The 27,181-nt window shown below is 44.7% G+C and overlaps 1 protein-coding gene across 4 annotated transcripts in view; it reads left to right on the forward strand.

Moving 5' to 3' along the window:
* Positions 1–27,181, forward strand: part of RASAL3 (RAS protein activator like 3) — an 80,464-nt gene that overhangs the window by 36,777 nt on the left and 16,506 nt on the right. For 2 of the 4 annotated variants that reach the window (XM_087886518.1, XM_034437803.3), the window contains exons 3-14: positions 881–990; positions 2,397–2,475; positions 11,320–11,399; positions 11,996–12,084; positions 13,822–13,927; positions 14,453–14,551; positions 15,491–16,033; positions 16,349–16,493; positions 17,177–17,321; positions 18,278–18,514; positions 21,683–21,884; positions 23,183–23,286. In XM_087886518.1, the coding sequence (XP_087742644.1) occupies positions 881–990; positions 2,397–2,475; positions 11,320–11,399; positions 11,996–12,084; positions 13,822–13,927; positions 14,453–14,551; positions 15,491–16,033; positions 16,349–16,493; positions 17,177–17,321; positions 18,278–18,514; positions 21,683–21,884; positions 23,183–23,286 (1,939 nt within the window). Of the gene's footprint in view, positions 1–880; positions 991–2,396; positions 2,476–11,316; positions 11,400–11,995; positions 12,085–13,821; positions 13,928–14,452; positions 14,552–15,490; positions 16,034–16,348; positions 16,494–17,176; positions 17,322–18,277; positions 18,515–21,682; positions 21,885–23,182; positions 23,287–27,181 lie in introns of all 4 variants that reach the window. The other 2 variants (XM_034437804.3, XM_034437802.3) reach the window with 1 other exon arrangement.

Consider the following 27,181-nt stretch of genomic DNA (forward strand, 5'->3'; position numbering starts at 1 on the left):
TTTAAAAGTTAAAATTTAGAGGTACTCACCTTCTTCCCAAGCAGCCATTAAGCTCAAAATTCAAAACTCCCTTTAAGACCCTTGCGCCAAATGGCCAAGATCTGGGGGCTCACCCACAGACACAAGAGGTCTACTGCTGGCAAGGTGGAGGCCTACCTGGGCCAGGTCTGTTGGTCAGGTTAGTTTGGAGTCCAATCTGGGGTGGCAAATTGTTGGAAGAAATATCCATCTGGTTCAGTTCCAATCTGGGAGAAAGGCTCTGGAGACAAAATGGAGGCTGGAGACTGATTGGAAAGAGGGTCCATTTATTGATGAAGCAGAATCACCAAGCATGTGCGATTCTGGGCATCCGACCACATGGAGTTGAGAGTCCTTCTTTTCTCTAGACTAGACAAACCCAAATCCTGCAACCATTCTTCATATGTTTTAATCTCCAGGCCTTTAATCATTTTAGTCGCTCTTCTTTGCACTTTTTCAAAGGCTCAACATCTTTTTTGTGATGTGGTGACCAAAACTGGATGCAGTATTCCAGGTGTGATCTTACTTTATAAAGTGATACTAATCCTTCATGTGAGTTTGATTCTATGGCCTTTTTTATACAACTAAGGATTGTATTAGCTTTTTTGGCTGCTTCCACCCACTGCTGGCTCATGTTTAAGTGGTCATCCACTAGGATCCAAGGTCCTTCCCACAGTTTCTGTTTTTGAGCCAGGCTTCATCTAACCTGTACTTGTATCTTTGGAAACGGCTCCATGATGGTGGGAAGAAAAATTTGAGACGTGTTCACTTTTCTATATCATATATTGGAGGTCTGATCCTGGTAAGCTTAGAGTCATAATTCCAGCTCATTCATACATTATATCCATATTCCTTCCTACAGGTGATGATTCTGTTGTCCAGTTGATTCCAAGCATCGGTGTTCCTCCTTGGGATGTGGCTAATGTATCTCTGCAGGACGGACGGCTGATGTTATGGGGCAGAGATGAGGAGGTGGGAGCATCTTTGGCTTTTGTAATTCAAGAAAGAGCAGGAGCAGAATCTAAGCATTCTCAGAGGTTATGGGGTTGAGGGTAGATTAATAATTTAATTTAATTTAATAGTTTATTGTCATTGTATGTATATATACAGTATACCCATACAACAAAATTCACATAACACCCAGAGACCAAGCCCAACACACATGACAATCCCCAGACACACCCCCACCCACTAAAAATTCCCCACCCCTCAACCACCCAAGCATCCACACTGCAGACCAAGTAATGCTGTCCAACAGCTCACTGATGGTGGCCCTTTAGTTCATTGTTGAGTGCAATTATAGCTCTGGGATAAAAACTATTCAGAAGACGTGTGGTCCGAGTTTTAATTGTTCTGTATCTTCTGCCAGAAGGCAACAGTCCAAAAAGATTGTAAGCAGGATGGGAAGAGTCTCTGAGAATGTTGTGCAACTTCCTCAAACAGCGAGATGCGAAGATGTCATCCAGGGCTGGTAGCTGGAGCCCGATGATATTCTGGGCAGTTTTAATAATTCTCTGTAGAGCTTTTATGTCCGCTGCAGAGCTGCTCCCATATCATGCAAGAATGCCATATATCAGGACACTCTCAATGGTGCTGCAATAGTAGGACAGAAGTAGATGCTGAGATAGATTTATCTTCCTGAGCATTCTCAGCAAGTACAGTCTCTTCTGTGCCTTCTTCACAAGCATGTTAGCATTCATAGTCCATCAGAGGTCCTCTGAGATATAAGTGCCCAGAAATTTAAAACTACCCACCTCCTCACCATTTATGTACAATGGCAAATGTACATCTCTCTTCCTCCTGAAGTCAATTATAAGTTCTTTAGTTTTTTTGGTGTTAAGTATAAGGTTATTTTCTTTACACCACAATGTCAGCCCTTATACTTCCTTTCTATAAGCAGACTCATTGTTCTTATTAATGAGCATTGTCATGTCATCCGCAAATTTACTAATTGCATTGGTGTTTATACAATGGGGTGCAGTCATGTGTATACAAGGAATAAAGGAAGGGGCTTAGCACACAAAGCTGGGGGGCTCCTGTGTTTAGTATCAGAGAATAAGAATGGTGAGATCCCATCCTTACTGACTGTGGCCTATCTGTCAGAAAATCCTTTATCCACAAACAAATCCTCTGATTTATACCCAAATTGGACATTTTAAGAAACAACCTGTTGGGTAGAATGATGTGAAAGGCAGAGCTATAATCCATAAATAACAATCTTACATATGTTCCCTGTTGTTCCAAATGATTCAATACAGTATAGACAACAATAGACATAGCATCATCAGTTGATCTATTACACCTATATGCAAATCAGTATGATAAAATAATATATCAAAATAGTGAATCTACCTACAGAGTTCTCTTTTCTGTTTTAGAATCTGCTTGAAAAGCAGAAACGAACCAGCAGTTCTGTTTCAGAGAATAACTCAATATTCCGACCAGATAAGGAGAATAGTGAGTGTTAATTTCAACTTGTTCTCTCTCATTCACTCTATTATTGATATCAAGTATTTCTTAAGCATATTAACTGTTTCCTTGGAGTTGAATAGTGAGCAGCAGGACTGCTTGGCACTGTGATGCTCTTGTCATTTTGTCTTGTCTGCAAGAATGACCAGACATTTAACTGGGATTAGCACTTTAATCTACACAGCTAGCCATTTTAGACCCTTAGTAAATGCCTCATTTTTCCCTTTCTTTTGAGATATTACCAGGAGATAGACCCATTGGTCTTCTGGTAGATCATCATATGTAAATAGTTTACTGGTTCTTCAGACAGGGGTTTCTTGTGGTTGGGATGGCAAAAGGCAAAATTTCCATTCAAGGCTTGGATGTTAGGAACTTGCACCAGTTAAAACCCAAAGAGGCGAAAAATTGCAAAAGAGTTTAATGCATGGGGATTTCCATATCTTCTAGAGCAGGGTGTCAAACGTGCGTCGTCATGGGGGTGTCACGTGATGTATCACAACTTTTTCCCCTTCACTAAAGCAGGTGTAGGCGTGGCCAGCACGTGATGCATCCAGTCCGCAGGCCGCGAGTTTGACACCCCTGTTCTAGAGGATTGAGAGATTGATATTCCCTTGGGTTGAACTTTTAGAAAGTAAGAAACCCTGATATTTGACCATCCCTCTCTTACATCTCTCACCACTCACCCAGTAGCATTGAAGCCAACACTATGGGGTTTGATGGGATACTTACTCCTAAGGTGCTCAAGTTTGGGTTTCATGGAGCTTAAATTTGCTGTTGTTGTTGTTAGTTGTAAAGTCGTGTTTGACCCATTGCGACCCCATGGACAATGTTCCTCCCGGCCTTCCTGTCCTCTACCATCCTCTGGAGTCCATTTAAGCTCACACCTACTGCTTCAGTGACTCCATCCAGCCACCCTATTCTCTGTCATCCCATTCTTCTCTAATGAGAAGGAAGGACTCCAGTAAGTCCTTCCTTCTCATTAGATGGCCAAAGTATTTGAGTTTCATCTTCAGGATCTTGCCTTCTAAAGAGCAGTCAGGGTTGATCTCCTCTAGGACTGACCGGTTTGATCGCCTTGCAGTCCAAGGGACTCGCAGGAGTCTTCTCCAGCACCATAGTTCAAAGGCCTCAATTCTCTGGCACTCAGCCTTTCTTATGGTCCAACTTTCATAGTCATACATTGCAACTGGGAAAATCATAGCCTTGACTATACGCACTTTTGTTGGCAGGATGTTGTCTCTGCTTTTTAGTATGCTGTCTAGATTTGCAATAGCTTTCCTCCCCAGGAGCAAACGTCTTTAAATTTCTTGGCTGCAGTCCCCATCTGTGGTGATCGTGGAGCCCAGGAAAATAAAATCTGGCACTACCTTCATTTCTTCCCCATCTATTTGCCAGGAATTGAGAGGGCCAGATGCCATGATCTTAGTTTTCTTAATGTTGAGTTTCAAGCCACGTTTTGCACTCTCCTTCTTGACCCGCATCAAGAGGCTCTTTAGTTCCCCTTCACTTTCTGCCATTAAAGTGGTATCATCTGCATATCTGAGGTTGTTGATATTTCTCCTGGTAATCTTAATTCCAGCTTTTGGTTCATCTAGCCCCACTTTTCTCATGATGTGCTCTGCATATAAGTTAAATAGGCAGGGTGACAGTATGCAGCCTTGCCGGACTTCTTTCCCAATCTTGAACCAAACAGTGGTTCCGTGTCCAGTTCTCACTGTTGCTTCTTGACCCCCATATAGGTTTCTCAAGAGACAAATAAGATGGTCTGGTACTCCCATCTCTTTAAGAACTTGCCACAATTTGTTGTGATCCACACAATCAAATGCTTTAGCATAGTCAATGAAGCAGAAGTATATGTTTTTCTGGAACTCCCTAGCTTTCTCCATGATCCAGGCGTATGTTGGCAATTTGATCTCTAGTTCCTCTGCCTCTTTGAAATCCTGCCTGTACTTCTGGTAGTTCTCAATCCACATACTGCTGGAGCCTAGCTTATAGGATTTTAAGCATAACCTTACTAGCATGTGAAATGAGTGCAATGGTGCAATAGTTTGAACATTCTTTGGCATTGCCTTTCTTTGGAATTGGAATGTAAACGGACCTTTTCCAATCCTGTGGCCACTGTTGAGTTTTCCAAATTTGCTGGCAAATTGAGTGTAGCACTTTTACTGCAGCGTCTTTTAAGATTTTGAATAGCTCAGCTGAAATACTGTCACCTCCACTAACTTTGTTGTTGCTCAGACTTCTTAAGGCCCATTTGACTTCACATTCCAGGATGTCTGGCTTGAGGTCAATGGCTACCCCATTCAGGGGTATCAGGGATGTTAAGCTCCCTCTTGTATAGTTCTTCTGTGTAATTTTGCCACCTCTTCTTAATCTCTTCTGCCTCTGTTAGGTCCGTGCCATTTTGGTCCTTTATCACGCCCATCTTTGCATGAAATGTTCCCTTCATATCTCCAATTTTCTTGAAGAGATGTCTGGTCCTTCTATTGTTTTCTTCTATTTCTTTGCACTGTTCATTTAAGAATGCATTCTTATCTCTTCTAGCTATTCTCTCTGGAATTCTGTATTCAACTGGGTGTATCTTTCTCTTTCTCCCTTGCCTTTTGTGTCCCTTCTTTCCTCAGCTATTTGTAAAGCTTCCTCAGACAACCATTTTGCTTTCTTGCCTTTCTTTTTCTTTGGGATGGTTTTAGTTGCTACCTCTTGTACAATGTTACGAACCTCCGTCCATAGTTCTTCAGGCACTCTGTCTATCAGATCTAATTCTTTAAATCTACTGTATTTGTCACCTCTACTGTATATTCATGAGGGATATGATTTAGTTCATATCTGAGTGGCCTAGTGCTTTTCCCTACTTTCTTCAATTATATCTAAATATTGCAACGAGAAGCTCATGATCTGAGCCACAGTCAGCTCCTGGTCTTGCCTGGGCTCCTCCCTACTGGGAGCTGCAGTCTGAGCAGTGTGGCTGGTGGGGCTTTGGCAGCAGCCAGTGAGCTCTGAATGCACAGCTTGCCTGGGCTCCTTCCCCATGGGAACCACCGTTCCCTGGCTTGGCGTGGCACCCCCACCCGACACTCACCACTACACTGCCTGTGGTTGGGCCTGTCACCTGACCCCCGTCATACCTGCTGCTGCACTGCCAGCTGAGCCAACACTGGGAAAGGAGCAACGGATGGGGCAGCCAGCCACCCAGCCAGCAAATGCTGCCCCATGCACCTGAGCCGGCCAGTCGCTCTTGCCCTTCCCCCTGCAGCCTGCGGCTCCCTGCAGGGAGGAGTCCAAGCGCGTTCGGACCTTCCCTGTTGGGGCCGAGAGCACTTCTGCTGTACACCACTGTCCCTTCTCTGGGGAAGAAGCGAGCTGTTGGAGGAGTAGGGAGCTGGTCGGGCGGCCTTTTCCAATCCAGCTGGCCTGCTCGCCATGATGCTGGCGACAGCGGTGGCTTGCTTTCCTGCCCCGAGTGCAACACACAAACTTTCCCCAATGCTTCCGAAACATTGGTGCGGGGTTGAGGGTGGGCGGGAGGCAGAGAGGGAGGAGCAGGCAGTTGCTATGCCTCAGGGCTCCAGGGAAAGGCAGCCGAAAGCTCCATGTGGAGGCCGCCAATCACGAACCCCGGGGGCGCCTGCTTCCCTTCCAAGGGAACGGTTCGGCTACTTCGAAGCGAGCGGCCGGGAAGCTTCCTCACCAAGAGAGGGGCAGATGGACTCTGTGCTTATAAGGGGGAGTGGCACTACACACCTCCCTTTCCCCCTGGCTGACTCAGCCTCTTTCAACTGTGAAGTTTGCCACTCTCCGCAGCTTAGCGCTGTTTTCAATTGGCGAGTGAGGCAAGAGCGTGCACAGCATCCATCTGCCTATCTCTCGGCTTCCCGGCTGCTCACTTTGAAATAGCCGAGCCGTTCCCTTGGAAGCTTGTGATTGGTGGCATCCACATGGAGCTTTCGGCTGCCTGTCCAGGAAGCTTCCTCGCCGAGAGACAGGCAGACGGAGGCATGAAATCCTGAAATCTTTTGAGACTAAATTAAAACTGATACCTGAAGAATCTGAATCTCTCTCTCTCTCTCTCTCTCTCTCTCTCTCCCTCTCTCTCCCTCCCTCCCTCCCTCCCCACCCCACCTCCCTCTCTCTTTTCCTTCTGAAAAATTGATTCGGCAAATAAGCACCCCGGTCCCGATCTCTCCTGAGAGATTTAAGATTCTTCTTAGTCTCAAAAGATTTCAGGGCATGGAAAAGGAGAAACCCTGGCTGCCCTTCTGGTCCTTCTCCGGCATTGTGGGGGTTGGGTGGCGGTTGGGCCCCTTGCCCGACCTCCACCATGTTTGCCTGTTAGATATAAATGCCTAACACGCCTTGTCTATGGCATAGCAGGGGTTAACATCTACCTACCGGACCCTTCCCTTGACCCCTCCTTACCTTAGCTCCGCCTCCCAGGTATAAAAGGTACAGTCCAGGGGTCCCAGGTTCATTCCAGATGATTACCTGTAATAGAAACATGATATAAATAAAGATACCTTGAATCAAGCTTACCTCGTGTTAGAATCATTGGGTTAGATCCTTGGAAACCTGTAACAAATATGGTAGCAGAGGATGGTTTATAACCCAATCGAAACAAGGTATGCAAGGAATCTCCAAACTGACTGAAAAGGAGAGGAGACCGAACACCCGAGCATACCTGAAGAGCATGGCAGCACAAGCATCCACTGCAGAGGCCTTGCAGAAGGAGATGGCAGACGAGAATGAGCAGAGCTCCACCCCTAGCACCCCAGCAAGACACGAGAGAGACGACGACGATGCATTCAAAGAAAAAGAGAAAAGCGATTTGAAATCCAAGTTGCTAGACCTCATTGAGGCGGCACCAAACAACCCGAAACTCACCGCGAAACTCCGGGCCCTGATCGAGGACTGTGGAGCAGTGACGAGGGAGGAAGAGACCGGACCCGACCATGGAGAAGAGGACACGGTAGGCAAAACACCCCAAAACATTTTCCCGCTGAAGAAACAGGGGACAAAAAGACATTTTCCCCATGGCGGCCATCTTGGAAAATGACATCACCCAAGATGGCCGACCAACGACCAATGGGGGCTCAAGATTTGAATTTTCTGGCGGGAACCGAGGCCTACCCTCGAGCCGCCAAAGAGAACCCCACGATCAATCAAAAGTGGTGGAGAGAGGAACCAGCTAGCTTGCCTACCGAGCTAGAAATAGACAAGGCCATGTGGGTGCTGACCGCGGCCTTTGGCGACAAAATCAAGTTGCCAGGCCCGCACCAAAGGACACCCGTGGGCCCTGAAAGAACAACCGGCAACCTAAGGGCCCCAGAGGAGACCTACCCAGACCACGCCGCCCTCGCAAACTGGGCACAACATCCACCGCCACCCACCGGGGACCCCTATAGGCTACGCCCGGGGCACCCCTCCGATCCCTGGGGAATCGCCCACCACTTACCGATCCGAAGGCCTACTCCGAGCCACCCAGGACCACCAGCCGCGAGAGCTGCAACCCGGACCTGATCCAAGCCTTCCGCACCGGGCCGAGTCATCTGGACGCCCGACCGAGCTTCACGAGGCCGACAACCACCACGATGCACCCGATGGATGACCCAGTGGACCTTCCGGCAGGACCACGACCGACTGAGACCGCCCAGGGCCGAGCCATGGAGCCATCCTGCAGTTTGGGGCCTTCTACCAGGAGCCATGAACACGAGCACCTTCTACAGCGACTGCCGGACGAGAATGATCCCCGAGCATGCACAGGAGCCGCCTACAATAAGAGAAGAAAGGAACATAGATACAAGTCTATACAGAGCAATACCAAGTGTCCCTGTGCCATATTGTGAGTTCCCTCACATAAAGAACCATGGACAGCGACAGAATGTGAGTAACTCCACACATAGTGCTGTGACATTGCCTGCTGACTTCCAGAAACTTAAACCAGATGGGACAAATCTTTTTGATTGGAATCAGCAGCTCCAAATTATTTTTCTAAGAGAGGATATGTTATTTTTAATCAGTGACCCCCCCCCCTAGAAAACCCTGGACCTTTGAGGTGGACTACCTACACCATAGGGCTTTTTATATATTTATCACAAGTATTTCTCCTAGCCTTAGCCACCACCTAACAGTACCAGAAATATTACAAAAAATACACAACCTATTTTACAGCAGGAGTGTAGCCACAACAACCAAGATCTCTAGGGAATTTTATTCTGCTAGACACAAGGCTGGCACACCAATGGGGGAACACATACTGAACCTAAACGTTACTAGATTAGAGCTCATACAGAGAGGGGAGGCAATATCAGATGAGAGCATGAAAAGTATTATAATTAATTCACTTGACTCTAGCTGGGACGGGTTCATAACGCAACTGGATAGCCTCAGTCTAGAGCACCTCACACTAGAGACACTCACAAATAAATTAATAATGGAGGACAGCCTAAGGAGAGACCGTTACACAAGTCGCAGGGAAGGCAGGACAACCAAAAGGGTCGACTTTCAGGTCAGGGAACACAACACTCCAGAGTGCTACACTTGTGGTTCCAGGAACCACTATAAGAGGAACTGCCCCAGAAACACCAAGGATAGGGAAAGGCAAGGACGGAGGCCAGGCTTCCCTGACAGACACGCATCTGACAACAGGTATAGGCGTAGAGACTCCCCCAACCCGAGGGACAGAAGAGGGCGGAGAGATAGCTCCAGGGAAAGCCAGACAGGTTCTATGTATGGACTTGGAGACCAGGAAAACACACACACCCAATTGAGAGATGCATGGCTTATAGACTCCGGGGCTACCAATCACACGACTAACAATAGGGAAATACTTACAGCATTCACAAAAGAGAATTACTACATAAAAGTAGCAAACCAGGACAGGGTCCTAGTAACGGGCAGGGGCAACACCTACATAAACGGAGTAGGGAAATTAGAGGGGGTATTACTCGTACCCGGAATACCACGCAACATACTAGCGACCCTCAGGCTGAGCAAGGACACAGGCATCAAAACCACTTTTGAAGGGGGAAGAGCCTACATGACTAGGGACAATAAGGACATAGGTAAGATAATTATCGAGGGAGGGCTAACATACCTCCAACCCGAAAGGGAACCACAGTCATGCCAAAACATACACACAGAAAGCAACGAAGATGAAGTAGATGACAACGAGGAAATAGAGGGGGATAAGGCAGAGGACAATACAGGGAGTAAACAAACGCATGAGGCAACACACAAAGGGAAATTGTGCATTGGCAAGCCCATGCACGATGATTGTGCCCACTTACTACACCGGAAGCTAGGTCACGCCAGTTTCCCAGTTATCCAAAAAATGCTTGAGTGTTCAAATGGTTTAAAAATAAAGAGCTGTAAAAACTATCTAGAGTGCTCTGTATGTAAATGTTCAAAGATCAAGATCAAGACCAAGCCCAAACCCAAGAGAGCCACACGCACCACATTGCCGCTGCACCGCCAGCTGAGCCAACGATCTCTCTTCAGTGGTTTCAGACATGAACTGAACCTGCACTGCAACCAGATATTAATTTACAAGTGCCTATACTTTCAGCAACCCTATCCAGGCGCTGGTAGGTGGGTAGGGGGGATCTGCAGAGAGTCAAGGGTTAACTTTTCAGCACCCCCCCATCCCGCAATCCAAACCCAACTGGCTTCTCCATGTCCCAAGGACACACATGCACACCCTGCACTCAGCAGCCACTTCTACTGGCTTCGCCTTCTTCCGCTCACTCAGCCATGCACCAAACTTTGCCAGCACGAACAGTCTGCCCCTCCTCCTCCTCCCACCAGCCTCAAGCTTCAAGCAGCATCCAGCATGGCCATTCATGCTGGCAAAGGTTGGTGCAACCCTCTCCAGCCACTTCTTCCAAGGGAGCATGACCACTTCCCAGCCGGCACGCCTCTTACCACTTCCACAGCTGAGTGTCTTTTCGGCTTTGGCCCAGTCACTTCACTCTTTCTGGCGCTACTAGTACTAGCCCTCTGCTCTTCCCCAGTAGCATATTGGACACCTTCTGACCTGAGGGGCTCATCTTCCAGCATCATATCTTTTTGCCTTTTGGTAATTGAAGTTCAGTGGCAAGAATATTAAGTCTTTGCATTTGGGTAGCAAAACAGGTTGTATCTGCCTCAACAGTCGTACTTACATGAAGGATTTGAGTACCCTAATAGACCACAGATTAAGCACAAGATAGCAATGTATTGCAGCTATGAAAAGAACCACTGCATTCTTATATACTGTTAGGATCATGGGATGTGATAGTTTTGCCCTGTGCTGTACTGGGCATAGCATATCTGGAATACTATGGCCAGTTTGAATTTCTACAGTACAAGAAGGATACTGAGGAACTGGAAAGAATGCAGAGAAGAGTGACAAAGACTTTGAAGTTAAATCCTATGAAGAATGGTTATAAGAACTCTTCAGCCTAAGAAAGAGAAGGCTAAGGGAAGACATGACAGCAGTCTTCCAATACTATAAGAACTATTACAAGAAATAAGATGTGGATTTATTCTCTGTAATACCCAAGATAGAAAAAGGGCAATGGGTAGAACCTTTAAAGAGGGAAGTTCAAATCTGAAATAAGGAAGAATTTCCTGAGTATGAGAGCTATTAAGAAAAGGCCTCTTTCCTGTAGTTATAGGTGTTTTATCAATGAAGTTTTCAAGAAAAGCTTAGTAAACTTCTCTGAGATGATACCAGAATTAAGCAGGATTAGAAAAGCTTCAAAAGTTCCTTCCAATGCTTTGATTCTATAACTCCTTCGTCCCCCAGCTGTTTCACTGTGTTTGACTTCTATTTAACTTACTTTGTTCCAGCAGAGTTTTTCATAGGAGGACATGCTCCTGAGAAAAAGGCTTTCCAGGATGCTTCTTCGGGCACACAGCTTGGCAATGTGAAGGTACAAGAGACATGGGGGAGAGGGGTAGGCAGGGCAAGAAAGTCAAGTAAAGACACTCTCTTAGCTTCTAGCTTCTCAGGGTTTCTCTGTGGTCCTGCTTTCCCTAGTTTAGTGTTCCCCAGGTGTTCCAGAATCTGGAATAAAAATCCTGTTCTAGGAATGTTACTTCACAGTTATAGCAGCTTGCTACATTATTCTTGTCCTCCCTCGGTCAACGCAGATCATTGTACCCTTCTGCTTCATCTCTCCTCCACCAATTGCTCAGTCATTTGTGTCTAGCTGCATTATTTCCAAATTTCCCACATTAAAGTCAAAAATCAACATTTGAGACCTTGAGGGACATTCATTTGGGAGGTGCTGTCTTTGGATATGATATGTGGCTTGGATCAATTGGTCTTAACTGCTCCACAAGTATTTTGCTAAGGCATAGCCCATTTATTCTTGCTCTCTGCTGTGAGAGACATTGCCTGGACTGGCTTGTGAAAGGCTGGAAGAACACTGGGCCAAAAAAATTCTAGCTTTCTTTCAGCTATGCTCCTTTACTTCAAGGGTAGGAAAATCCTCATAATTATTCCTTTTTCTCATCCTATTTCCAGGGGATGCTTTGGAGACGGTTCAGAGATCGGAAGGGACGGGTCCATCCTAACACTGATTCCTCAGGTGAATCTGTTGTGAATGACAATAGGTAGGCTCCAACAGGAATTCTCATCTTGTGCCTTATCTTATGCGCCTCTTTCTTGATTCACTTTATTTTACTGAACATATTGGTTTAGGTGTGATGGCCTCATCCTATTCTTTATGTTTCAGCTGGTATCCTGACAATGAGTTTGAGATATGGCCCCAGAATGTTATTTGTGTATTGTCTGAGCTTCCATTCATTAAATCCAGATTTCCCCAATTCAGTGCTTTCTAGATGGGCCATACTTGGTGGGGGGGCAGGGGTTCATGTGAAATGGGGGAGACTGATAGTCCAACCCAAAACAAAAGATCTGAATGTTTTATAACAGAAAAATATTGGAGAATTGTGCAAGAGAAAATAAAATTTTAAGACTGAAAGCATCTTTATAAAGTACTGTAACTATTATGGCATATAAAAGGTTGCTAGATCAGTGTCTTCCTGATAGCTTAAAATGCCATGAAAGAATGCTATGTTTACTCTTTTATTATTACTAATTTACTGCTGCCTTAAGGCAGCATGTGGCAGTAGCAGTCATAGCTGTCCCCAGAACTCCTAATATTCCAGCAGTGGAACAAAGGGCTTCTCATATCTAGCAAACAAACTGAGCACTATCCAGACATAATAAAAATGCTGCTGTCAGAAGATTGTTAGGAAGATTCAAAATATGATTGAGAAACATTGAGAATCAGCGTTACCTCTCAAAGACTGATAAATTGCAGGTACTCCTGCTGTCTCTACTCCTGAATGGTTGAATTTTTTTTAAAAAAATTATCCTGCAGTAACTCATGGTTTCTAAAGCATATTTAATTGACTGGACACATCGTATAACTCGTTTTATCGTGATTTTTTTGCCTGCGTTTCTCATCCCTACCTGACATTTGGCCCAAATTTCAGCTAGATGAAAAGGCCGAAGAACTAGCTGGTAAATGTAAAGATGCCTTTGAATCAAGCTGACTCCATCCGTGCAGTTTTTGGGGCAGCATTACGGAAGCACTTTACCATCCAATCCTCCAGGATGTTTTTTCAACTTTCCAGTCTAGATAATAGCTCTCACATTCCAGATGGTCTTCCAAGTCATTTCTAACTTGGGCCAAACCTGCTTAGTTCTAAGAAGTTAGTTAAATGTCTCCACTTACTCAGGAACTGTCTGGTAGGGGAGTCCAGAAAAGCAGGTGCACTGTTAAAAAGATGAACACATGGAGTACAGCAAGTTTATCTGTTACTTCAGCTCTGGCTTGAGCCCAATCAATCATTTTCACAGTTTGCTTCATTTGTGACTTATCATCAGGGCCTTGTTCTGGAATACATTTCCCATTTCCTCATCCCAAATAGACTTCTGGGTTCAAAGTGTGATCTTTGGACTTTGCTCAGGTATGCCTACACCTCTGCTTCTAAAAATGATCTTGGCAGGTCTACAAGATAATGAATCACTGACTCCCTGAATTCTGAAGCAAAGCCTCTTTTCCAAGATATGGTTGGAGAAGGTTGGAGGTTGACTATAGTTGAATCTTTTGAGTCTTTGGACAGGACTCCTCCTCTTCTGGTGTCTCACTCAGTTCTAGGCTAATCCTAGCAGGAAGAGCAGGCCTACAATGGCTTCCGCAGTTAACTGATGATCTGAAAATAATTTCTGAATAGCAACAGGTCCAGGTCCAAATAATGATTGATCTTTGCAAATGCCCTGGAGTTCATGGACACATTCTATTTCTTATTCTGTCCTGGCCTTTCTGTTGCTTCCTACAGGGAGGCCTTGCCTGGCCCAGCTCTCACCCTGGACCTGAGCAATGAAAAAGATGTCTTGATCCGACCACTTCATAGCAGCCTTGTGGGAGAGCAGCACTGCTTTGAGGTATAGAATAATTACATATTATTTCATCATTTGATTCAGTAATGAAATATTTCTACATTCTGCAAGTGCTCCTGGAAATTCACCTACCTTCAGATTGAAACTTAATCTGCTGTTAATACTCCATTCATCCATAAAGTTGTTCTGGCTAAATGAAGGACTTCAGGAAGTTCTTGGCTGCCAGGATCTATAAAAGCCTATAAAAAGCTTAACTTGTACAGTATACCCTTTGTCACAGGGCAGCTGCAGCCCAAAACATCTTGCTGCCTAAACTGCATAAACATAAGTGTTCTCTGCTCTCTGATAGTCATGGCAAACCAGCTCAGTCTGGTATCTCAAGATAAATATGAACCCCTGCTCTTTTGGCAATCATGAATCATGCGGTCATGAATCATTCAGTAAGCAGTATTTCAGCTGCTTACTGCTCCCTCACTTTGTTAATCCTGACAAAGGGACTGTTACCCCCTGAATGATAAAAGAGACCAGCCTGGCCCAGGGCATGTCTTAACTAGAGTTCTCCTCTCTTAGGTCCTGAGGGCTGGGAAACGCTACTGCTTTAACTGTTCATCTGCTGCTGAGAGAACCCATTGGATGGAGAACTTACGTCAAGCTGTCCAGCCCAGTATGGTAAAGTAGTTTTGACTTGTACTGTTCGTAAAATGAACATACTTTTCCATAGGAAACTCCTTTCACCCACACCACCTTCTTTCTCACTGTATCTTTTCCTTGTAAAAAATATTCCTTACTCTTCTGCCATGGTCTCTGTTCTTGTCTCAGTCTTTCATCTAAAGCAGAAATTCTAGTCTTTATGACCAAGAAGTCATAAAGAGCTGGCAGTGCTTGTAAGCACTGACAGGCCCCTCCAGCCTCTCCCACTTGTGTGTCTACCCCAGTGATGAGTTGCTACTGATTCGCCCCAGATAGGGTGAACTGGTAGCAGCAGCTGCGGGAGGCTCCGCCCACCCACCCGGATGTCTCTGCGCATGCACAGAAGCATCACGCATGTGTGCGCACGCGCCCACAAGCAAACCGGTAGCGAACGAAATTGAAACCCACTACTGATCTACCCACTACTCCCACCAGCAAATCCTTAATCTTTCATCTGCTTGGACCTAATCCTGTTTGTTTCTTGCCTTCTCTTTGTGACTTCACCATCATATCTAAAAGTTTTGTGTATTACCACATAGTTGTAGCTGGTTGAGCTCAAGGGAGAGTCAAACACATCATCAGTCTCGAGTCCCTTCATGCCCATAAGAGAGTTAAAGTCCATCGCATCTTGAATTCCATTGACTCTGATCTACCACCAATTTATTTTGACCGTTAGTAGTTCAGATTCTTGGAGAGCTTTAGTATTCAATAAGCTTATATATATTCATTTGAACTGCCTGGACTCCTAATTTCTTGCACTTGACAACAGTTGTCTTCAGCACTTATAGAAGAAGTGTGGCTTTCATAGGAATTGCAGTCCAACACATCAATAAAGGTGCCACATTATGCAAGTTGTAGCACGTCTTGTTTTGCATCCAATCCCACCTCTTAATATTGTCTCATGCATCCATTTTCCAGGACAACTGCCAACGGATGGAACATAGGTTAAGTCTTTGGGTATATGAAGCCCGAGACTTGTCTCCCAGGAAGCACTACTACTGTGAAATCCAATTGGATGGGGTCCTGTATGCCCGCACAACAGCCAAGCAAGCCAGCCCCATAGGAACTCTCTTCTGGGGCGAGCACTTTGACCTCAAGACTCTTCCACCAGCTGTGGAACTACAGGTCTGCCTGGTACAGGAAGAAGAAGGGCTGTGGCCAAAGGAGAGCCCCATTGTCAGTATGTCTGTTCCCCTAAAGGAGTTGGCTGCTATGCACCAGCCCTTGGAGAGATGGTACCCACTGGGCAAAGAGAAGCCAAACATGCCCACCCTTCGACTCCGAGGACGATACTGCAATTTCAAAGTGTTGCCCATTGTACAGTACAAAGAATTTGCTGAATATCTCACTTTCCATTATCGGGAGTTATGTGCTTCATTGGAGTCCAGCCTCAGTGCCAGAGACAAGGAAGAGCTGATGAGTGTCCTAGTGCGAGTCTTGCAAAGCACAGGCAAAGCCAAGGTATCATTTATTTTACTAATAGGCAGACTGGTATTAAGATCCTGAGAAACAACCTGATATCTAGATTCATCATGAGAATTTTCTTCATGCTATCATGCTGATTTTTCCCTCATGGGCTGTTTTATTGCTAGATCACCTGGTGAAGTAGGATTATTCTTTTAGCTGCCAAGGTGGCTCTCAGGTCCACAGGAGAAAAACCTGGTATCATTTTACCCTTTCCCTAACATCCTGAGCTTGGATGAAAGTGGGTTTTAAATGTGAACGCAAAACAAAATGGGATTTATTATATTGATTCCCTTCCCATCTTCATTGCAGGATTTTCTCATTGACTTAGGCGTAGCTGAGCTGGACCGTTTTGATGACCGGGAAGCTTTGATTTTTCGTGAAAACACACTAGCCACCAAGGCCATTGATGAATACATGAAGCTGGTGGGAAGCCCATACCTGCTGGCCACATTAAGTAAGTTAACTTAGAAACTCTGCTTTATAATACTAACAAAAATGCACTGAGGGGTAATGCCTATAATCATTACATAGTAATAAGGTGAATTGTGAGTCAACATGGTAAGAGAAATCTATGTCTGATAGAGCCTTGATAGTACAGGGGTTTAGTGCACCCTGTAATTAACACAGCTGCCTGCAATTTCTGCTGGTTCGAATCTCTCCAAGGCTCAAGGTTGACTCAGCCTTCCATCCTTTCTAAGGTAGGTGAAATGAGGACCCAGTTTGTGGGGGCAATAAGCTGACTTTGTATAAAACATACAAAAGAATGAAGGCTATTGCTTAACGCATTGTAAGCCGCCCTGAGTCTCCGGAGAAGGGCGGCATATAAATCAAATTAAAAAAAATAAAAATAAAAAAAAATAAAATAAAAAAAAACTGTCTCCCACTGCTTTGGTTCTGTACAGTTCAAAGGGACCCTGAAAACTAGCTAAATTCATCATTAGCATTGCTAGAATATGACTATCATTATGTCTTTAATAAGCAATGATAGGCTCATCAAAAAGGCTGTCAGTGTTTCTAATTGGAGGCAAGAAACTAAGTTAGAAATACCATTGTGGGTTATGGCCCAGAACAGTGGCTCTGCAAGCATCTATGCCATCCCAGTCACCTAACAGTAACCTATGGGGGAATGTCTCACAGGTGATATTATAACCCAGCCAAACTTTTTGGAGGATTGCTGTGAAGTGGACCCAAGCAAATGCCCTCCCCGTGACCTGGCTGACAATCGCAACCATCTGCAGCAACTCTGCGAAGAAGTCTTCCTAAGGATTGCTATGTCCAGCAAGTGCGTACTTGAGTATCAACCAGGGTGGCCAGGGAGTTTTCTCTCTTGCCATCACTGAGGGGAAGCCAGATCTGCTTTGTAGAGGAATTTCTGGACTGCTGATTTCCCAAATGGCTGAACCAAAAGGGCCTGATCTAGGACCTGTCAGCATTCCAGAAAACTCCAACTCCAATTAAAAACTCAGAAGCAAGCATTTTCTCAAAGTACCATTTATTGAAGTAGGTATACTGGCACATCTGGGAAAACCCAAATCTGAGAGTTCCGGGTTTTCCCTCAGTAAATCAAAACCGCCAAAACCATCCCCTCACTCATCAGTCGATCACATGCCCCAAACAGCATCCGTCCCATCTCGAGACATCACACCAACCACTCCTTCTCCAGATGCAGGATTATCCTGACCTTGACCAAAAGGAAGAATGCTATTTTGTCTAAATACATTCTCTCTACTAAATCCCCCCTCCTACTTTCCCACACAGGAGAAAGTGGCAGCGTGGAAGCTTCTAGAGCTAATATGGCTTCCAAAGCTGACAGGACCTTTGGTGGCTCATCTAGCACACAGCCTATAGGCCCAAATGAATAGAAAAATGGTTGTTCTGCTAGAATAGGTTTAGCATATAAAGTTAAGTATAATGAGTATACATTTGCAATTTACCCTTATCTTAGTGTAAGCAGCTCACCTTCACGTGAGAATATACGAAAATGACTTTGCAGTAATAAGTTGAATTGGCTACAAGTTAGATCCTCAGATGTTTTTGAGCAAAGTCCCTGGGCTGGCTATAGGCAAATTGTTGTGGTTGATCACTCCATCCAGACCCAAGCATACTCTGAAACAAAGTTCAATATATCCAGGCAAGGTTGTTTAGCCAGAAGACATGGCTGTAACAACTGTCTGGATCAGTGGTCATCAGTATGCCTTTAGGCTTTCTTTCAGCCTGTCATCTCCTTTCTCTCTGCAGCTCCTTTCCAGCTGAGCTTAGCGAGATCTTCACAGCCTGGCAGGAGGAGTGCCAGTTGCGGGGCAAGGTGGACATTGGCCAGCGGCTTGTCTCTGCTTCTCTATTCTTACGCTTCCTTTGTCCAGCCATTATGTCCCCCAGCCTTTTTGGCCTTACCCAGAAATACCCCGATGACACCACCTCCCGCACCCTCACCCTGGTGGCCAAGGTTATTCAGAACCTGGCAAATTTCACCACGTAAGTAACCACGTCCCTGGTTCAGAATTCTAGAAACGTGACCTCAGGTACAAACTACAGCATCAAAAAAAGATTGGACAGCCATTTGTCCAGGATAGAAAAATGTCTTCTGCCCTGGGCATGGGATTGGACTAAAAGATCTTCGAGTCCCTTCCAGCTTTTTGATTCTATGATTCTAGCCTGTCCCACGAAAAGGAGTGCATTGATCATCAGAGCAATGACATTATGTGCTTCTGTGAGCACATGCAGAAGGTGCAGAAGACAGAACAGATTTTGAAAAGGCAGCTGGAGGCAACAGACTTTCCAATTATGGAACTATGCAAAAGCAAAATATACAATTATTGTTTAACTTAATGCATAACATAAGTAATTTTTTAAAAAAAACCTAATAACTAATATCAGTCCAAGATGTCACCCAAAAAAAAAAAACAACCCACTTTTAAGAGCTGAGGTGGCGCAGTGGTTAGAGTGCAGTACTGCAGGCTACTTCAGCTGATTGCTAGCTGCAGTTCAGCAGTTCAGCAGTTCAAATCTCACCAGGCTCAAGGTTGACTCAGCCTTCCATCCTTCTGAGGTGGGTAAAATGAGGACCCAGATTGTTGGGGGCAATATGCTCACTCTGTAAACCGCTTAGAGACAGCTGTAAAAGCACTATGAAGCGGTATATAAGTCTAAGTGCTATTACTATATTGCTATAGTGGGGATGTAGGGAAAATAATTACAAGAATTATACTCCTCTATTTTTTTTCTCCTTTCAATGAATTGGCAATCAGGATTTTGAGGTCTCCGACATGTTAATAATGATATAATGTACAGTAATCTAAATCTGATTACCTGAATATTTGCACAACTACACAACTGTATGCTAAAGTGTACCTAGCTCCATATGACTGAGTTGGAATTGCAGTCATAATGATATTTTTTCTTCCAGGTGATTCAAATAGATAGCCATTATTGGTCTCCATTGTCCATGAGTTTCACTGCTGTCTTTTAAATCTATACAGTTGTACAGCACCTGTTACATCTACAATTGTAGGGTAGAAAACAGACCTATTACATTTGTGCCTTGCTTTGGGTGTTTCCCATCAGCCTCTGGTTGGCACAGGACAACATTAAGGATGTGCTGAATAGCTGGGATGTTTGTTTAATCTAGCTTCTTAGGCTTATAGTGGCCTTATGGGGAACTAGGTCGGGGAGAGGGGTTCAAATGTTTTCAGTCACAGAAACTTTTTTTTTTAAAAAAAATCCTAGAACTCCTCATCCAGAAAATAGTGCCTGTGGTTTGTGTGTATTTGTGTGTGTGTGAGAGAGTGAGAACGAGTCCTGTGTTTCCAATGGAAGGGAAGGGAAGGGAAGGGAAGGGAAGGGAAGGGGAGGGGAGGGGAGGAGATGGGACGGGACGGGACGGGACGGGACAGAACAGAACAGAACAGAACAGAACAGAACAACAGAGTTGGAATGAATCTTGTAAGTCATCTAGTTCAATCCCCTGCTCAAGCAGGAGACCCTATACCATTTCTGACAACTGGCAGTCCAGTCCTAGAGAGGCTCTGGAGGCTGGGGACAGCAAAAAATATCACTTCCTGTCCCATCACGTGTTAGGAAATGGGCTGTTTGAGGCCTCCAGAGGGCCTCCGAGGGGGTGGGAAAGGCTGTTTTTGCCCTCCCCAGATGCATACAGAGGATCTGGAGCCAGGTGAGAAAGAAAAACGGTCCTACCGGGCCATTGCGTGCCAGGAGCGGGCGGGGGAAGGGGGGATTGCGCACGGATGTGCAGGGCTGGGCGCAGAGAATTATGGGTGCATGAACCTCCCCCACTCCACCCCTCCTGGCACGCAATGGCAAAAAGGTTAGCTGTCACTGATCTAGAGTGTTGGCTATTCCTGCCAGTTTAGTATCATCCACAAATTTGGTAAATTCCCCTTCTATTCTCTCAACTAAGTCATTTATGAAGATATTGAAGAGTACTGGGCCTAAGACGGAACCTTGTGGTACTCCCTGCTTACTTCCCTCCATGTAGACGTAGACCCATTAAGGACTACTCATTGAGTATGGTTTGTCAGCCAGTTACAAGTCCATCTTGTGGTGATGCTATCTATCCCATTTTTTTCTAGTTTACCAAGGAACAGTATTTTGCTGGTCTATTAATTTAGTCACTATGTTGATGAATGAAATAAGAATGATTTGGCATGATCTATTTTTAACTAAACCCATGCTGACATCTAGTTATAACTTTACTCATTTCTAGATATTGGCAGGTTTGGTTTTTTATTATCTTTTCCAGTGTCTTTCTAGGTATTGATGTTAGGCTGATTGGTCTGTAGTTTCTTGGGTCTGGTTTCTCCCCCCCCTCTTTTTTTTTTTTTTTAAGATGAGAACCACATCAGCTCTTTTCCAGTCCTCTGATAGTTCCCCAGTGCTACAGGATATTTGAAAGATATGGTACAGTGGTTCTGAGATGACATCTGCCAGCTCCTTCAGAACTCTGGGATGTAATCCATCAGGTCCTGGTGATTTATATTCATTATGATCAGACAGATGTTCTATGGATGCCCTGGCTGCGTTTGAATGGAATTCCCCACCCCACCTCCATGGAACCCGAATTCTGCAAAATACAGCTTCAAAAACCCTAAACTGGGTTATTGTTTAAACTTACTTTGCTGATTAAGTACACAGAGATAAGTTGTTTAGACAATGACTCTATTGGCAGGGCTGGGAACCAAACTCAGCCCAGTTCCAAGACCATCATAATGCCTTGGAAAATGACAGAAAATCTAGATGCCTATGAGCCTTTCTGTATTTAAGGCTGGCTCTGGGCTCTCAAACCTAAGTATATAGGATATTTTCCATTGGCATCTATGCTGTAAGGAACTATCTGCTCAATAAAAGACAGGAATCAAGCTGAAAGAGCAGGGAATATCTCATGGTGCAATTATTGGACCAGAAGGCAAGAGCTGAGCAGCTTTATATTAGCCAGTTGCACTGCATTGGCAGCCTGAGGGACAAGGAATCCACTGACTTCCCCAATTCATAAGATTAAATGGATTGTCTCAGGAGGAATTATAAATCCTCCATCTGGGCAACAATACCAGTGGCAAAAGGGATGGATCTACAGGGTTCAGACATTCTTCTCTCCATTACAGTGATATGGTATTTCATTTCCCATAGGTTTGGGGAAAAGGAGGCCTATATGAGTTTCATGAATGAGTTTCTTGAGCACAACTGGCATACCATGAAATCATTTCTCAGCAGCGTTTCAAGCCCTGGTAGTACCATAGCATTGAGTGCCTATAATGACTCAATTGACCTGGCCCTGGAATTGTCCATCCTTCACTCCTTGCTCTGCAGCATCTTCTCCACTCTGGAACAGGTATCAGCTACTCTTGGGGGGGGGGTAGGAGTGGATGGGTGGGTGGGAGGGAATTTTTATTATAAACAAACCTGCCCTCTAGTGGCAAAAGGCCACACAAGCTTTTTTGCATCACATCCACAATGGTTGGACCTGTTCATATGTGGAAACAACACAGAAACAGGTACTTTTGTGGACTTTTTACTTGAAATTGAAAAAATGAAACTCTGATTTTAAGTTTTGATGATTTTTGTTATTATAGAAATTGTTTAAAATATTGTGAAATGCAAAGCAAAGGGTTGAGGTTGCAATTTATTTGTATTTTACTGCATTGAGAATTGTCAGAAATCATTAGCAATTTTTCTCTTTCTTTGCATTTCTCTTTTTTTCACAGTTCTCTAACTTTTGGTTTTTTTCTGTATTTTTTATCTCGTAGTGAAAGTTAATAAAATCTATAAAATAAAAAGACAGAAACAGATGTTAAAGTTTAGGGCTCAAGCCACCAACTATTGTCTCAAATCAAAGTCTTCTGGGATTGGTCTGAGCCCTTGTTGTCTGCATGTTGCACACCAAGAACTTTACTCCATACACTAATTGCAATTGCAAATGAGATCAAAGGAAGGGAAAACAGAAGGCCCAACAGTATATTGGGAATACACCAGGTCAGCATCACGTTACAGGGGATTCATACAACAGCCCTGGGACCTAAACTAACCTTTTCCAGCCAGCCATGTCACGCAAACTGAGAATAAACTGAAAATGAGCCCCTACAAGAAGTCTTCTCTGTAGCCTTGGGACTGTTCCAGGAATTCCATTTCTCTCCTACCCGAATATGGTTCTTGAATGGAAAATGGGTAGATGTGGATAACTCTCCTCAACTGCCCTCTTCAGTGATGCTGACTCTGTTAGGCCCTCTAAGATTTTTTTCAAGTATTTTTTTTTAAATGAACAATTGACAGTCTTCCAGCCACTTTATAGCAGCTGGTAGACTGCCAAATATGGTTCTTCTTCATCTGAGTAGGAAATGGATCCATTTGCTGTTGAAATCAACTGTGAGAAGAGGGGCTCTGCAATAAGATTTGCAAGGGAGGGAGGGAGAGAAGCCATTCTGCAGGCAAATTGTCCAAGACATGACATATTTTTTAAACTATGCTCAAGTTTGTATGTGTGAATTTAAATATACAGTATAAGAAATAGATGTAAATGTATAAATGCAACGGATAGAAAATAGATCAGACTTTAGCCAGACTGAAAGCAATTTCTACCATCAGTCTGGCCAAGTTCTTTATGTAGACCCTTTCTGTTCTTCTACTTACAAGCAAACCCAGGAGAAACTGCAGCCCCTGCCAGCAATCCTCCAGGCTATCCAAGAGGGAACCCCTGTGCCTGTCTCCATTCTTCTTGGGCCTCACATGGAGGAAAGGTAATGAATGGCAGCGTCAATCGTGATGTGTGGTCCTTGGGGGTTGACAAGGAATGTTTTATTGCCTCTTTTTATCCCTTTGAGGAAGGGGTGCACTTTAGCCTACTTAAACTGCTTACTTTTTGGTGCTATGGTTATGGCCACCTTGTAGCACTAATGGAGGATAGATCTCACTTATCACTTATTCTGAACTGTTCCCCTGTGCACTCCTCTGTGCTTGTTAGCCCAACCTTTCAAACACCCACACACACACGCACACACACACACACACACAATTCACTAGAGTTGTATTCGAAGGTAGCCTGTTTTTTTTAAATCAGAAATGTTGTGTAGCCATGTAGTATCTGTGACATGTTCGGCAATTTGAAAGAAGGCAAATTCACTGCTCAAAGTACTTGTCTAACATCTGTCAGACCTGCCCCAGTCTGATCTCCTAGGGAAGTAAAACTTTTGACTCCATTTGGTTGACATGAAAAGACACTATTATTAAGAGATGCTGATTGCAGTAGAGTCAAGTGGAATCTGAAGTTCCCACGCACCAATATAGAACTAATTCTTTGCTCCTCCCTAGCTATCCCCGCATGGTCTATCCATGTATAACCAATCTAGCACTGCCAAGATGTTTTGGGAAACACTGAGGTGTTTGGGGTGTCTGAAATTCCACCCTCAGGGTAAACAGCCTTAAAAATGCCAGCATGAACCAGATTCCAAAATGCTCTGTTCTTCCTCAACTGTCAATTCCCCCTCCCAATTTCCCATCATAAAGGTATACAGCTTTTTTGCCCATTTGTTCCCACCTCCCTTCCTCGATTGATGGCAGAATGCCAACAAGGCGCCAAGCTGAAGTGATGGATCTGACATGCTCCCCCCCCTTGACAAGTACATTAGTCCTGTAAAACAAACAAAAAGACACAACAGATAGATAGAGAAACAAGGTAGGTGTACGGTTAGATAAGTGAGCTCTTTTGGTTTATTAGGATATTGATTATGGAAGCATTTGAGGAGTTTGACTGCTTTAACTTGTTTAACCCATTCAGTTTCAGAGGGAGGAAAATCTTTCCACATAACTAAATACTGGAGTTTTCCTCGGTATTTATGAAAATCTAAAATGTCCTTAATTTCAAAATGTTGTTCCACCTCAATCATGAGTGGCTCAGGTGGCAGAGGCGGCGTCGGGCACAGAGGGAACAGATTTTTCAATTTTAGTACACTACAATGAAAAATTGGGTGAATGTGCCTAAGGGATTTGAGCAGTTCAAGTTCAACTGTGACTGGATTGATGATCTTTTTGATGGGGAATGTTCTGAAGGCAGACTATGTATCGCTAGCCCTAAGTTTAAACCCGAACGATGAACGAGCCGAGCGAGCGGGGAGCATCTCCCAGTGAACACCGGTACTAGTCTGTCATATGGTGGGGATGGCGCTCGCACACCAACAAGAGCGGCTGCTCGACCCAGTAGGGAAAGAGGAGCGGATCACAGGTCCGATGGCCAGCGACCCCAGGGTGTGGGGGGGGGTTAGGCCACCGCAGCCCCGCCAATTGGGCCCGTTACCACCATGGGGCCCCGGGGTATGGACCCCGCAAAACCCTTGGGGCTTACCCCCAGTGGAGGCTACGTTTGATGGAACATCAGAAAAGGTGGCATTATTCCTTAGCCAAGTAATCAGCCATATGGACCTGTATGGCAGGTTATATCCCTCACAATGGTCCATGGTGGTTGCTGTGACAGCAGTGCTCACGGGCGAGGCTGCAGACTGGGTCGCTGACCTACACAGTGAGCATGCCCATGAATTGACAGACCTCGGATTATTCCTGGAGGCATTAAGAGCCCGGTTCGAAGATGAGACCCAAACCCAAGTGATCGGGGGGGAACTAGTAGGCCTGAGACAGCATGGCCGCCCAGCTAAGGATTAAGTCAAGGAATTCCGCAACCTGGCCGGGAAACTGCGGTCATGGCCGGAACGCCTCCTTATACATCAGTTTCAATCAGGACTAGATAGAGAGATACGGCAGGCTTGTGTGTATCGGGGTTTAGGACCCCGCCTGTCAGAATGGTACAAGGCAGCCGCTGCTTTGGATGTAGGTCTACGGGAATTCAGATCCTGGGGTGTGAGCCAAATCCAACAGAGGCGGGGTCCCGTTGGGCAGTCTAATGAAACGCAGAGCGTTTATATCATCTACTGGAACCCAGGAAGCTTCTGTATCGGGATACCCTGTCCACCTAACCAGATATTGTAATTGGCCTCTACGATATCTAGAATCAACAATATCCCTGATTTCATAATATGATCCCACTACTGGCCCTGGGGTTGCTTGTGGAGCATGAGGTTTGCTAACTGGTTTTAGTAAACTCGAATGGAATACCGGATGGATTTTTCCGAGCAAGGGTGGTAATTTTAACTGGTCCCAGTTTTTTGGAAGTCTGCCTGGACTGCAGGTATTTTGTGGCAAGGTAGATCTGGTTCCCTATTTTAAAGTCTTTGGCCTTTGGGTTAGGGTTAGGCATATTTTTTATGAGTTTCTCATGCCTCTTCCAATGGTTTTCTGAGCACCGGCCAGGAATTCTTCAGCTGGGCAGCCCAGTCCTTTAACAAAGTAATGCGGTGTGTGTGTGTGTGTGTGTGTGTGTGTGTGTGTGTGTGTGTGTGTGTGTGACCGGGGCAGCTCAGGCATTGGCACAAAGTCCTGTCCCATAGCCACCTTGAATGGGGTAAACCTGGTGCTGCTATATACAGAATTATTATAGGTCACTTCAGAGAATGGGATGAAGTCTGTCTGATTGTCCTGCTAGTAATTTATATAACAACTCAGGTATTATTCTAGAACCCAATTTGTACATTCATACCCTCCATTCATTGCCAGATGATGACTGGAACTAAGTCCTTGGGATGGCCCAAGAAGTTTTAAAAACTCTTGCCAGAATTTGGAAGTTAATTGCACTCCACAGTCACAAATTATTTGTTGAAGAGCGCCGTGCAGCCTATTGATGTGGTGAATGAAGAAGTTAGCTAAGGTGTGGGCAGAAGGAATTTTTTGGCAGGGCACAAATTGCACTTGTTTAGAGAACAAATCAGTGTTCTCTAAGGAAAACCCTAACCCTAACCCAGATTACAGTATTTCTCTAGCTTTCTGGTAGTTCTGTTTTGAAAACTATAGAAATTTCCTTCCAGGGCTATTAGGCTCTGCCACTTACTGGAGGAGTTCTGGTGTTTGCTCCTGCCATAGCATAGCTGAATTGCAAAGTGGGCAGCTGGCCACATAACTTTGAATGTCTTTTTAAAGGGACAGCCACCAAAACTGGTGCTTAATTAAGTGTAACATTTTTACAAAGCCAAAATGTCCTGCAGTTTTTAAGTCATGGCTCTTCTCCAGGATTAGTCATCTTTGGCTTTCAGGAACGTACAGCTTGGCCCAGTGGTGGGCTGCAAATTTTTTAACAACTGATTCTCTGCCCTAATGACTGACTGGGTGATTGTGGTCAACTCGATGTCACTTACACTGAGGGGTGCTTCGCCTCACCCGCCCTCTCATGACCATAGGGATTCTTCAATGGTCGTAAGTGTGAAAAATGGTCATAAGTCACTTTTTTCAGTGCCTTTGTAACTTTGAATGGTCACTACATGAACTGTTGTAAATCAAGGATTACCTGTACAAAAATATAAAAAGCTTATTTGCTTGCAAAAAGCTGCCCTAAATACCAGTCATTAGATTAGAAATGGGGGAATACACACTGAAGATCAATGAGTCATAGCTGTCATGGAAACCTAAACCATTCTGTCTGAATACATTCCTTTTTCTCAGCAATACCTGCAACCCGGAGTTATAAATCAGGCAGGTTGCCAGAGCACATTGAGGAATTAAAATAGTTAAAATACAAGGATAACTATCAGCACT

This window comes from Pantherophis guttatus, chromosome 2 (genome assembly GCF_059756535.1).
Source record: "Pantherophis guttatus breed Tessera chromosome 2, ASM5975653v1, whole genome shotgun sequence".
NCBI lineage: Eukaryota > Metazoa > Chordata > Lepidosauria > Squamata > Colubridae > Pantherophis > Pantherophis guttatus.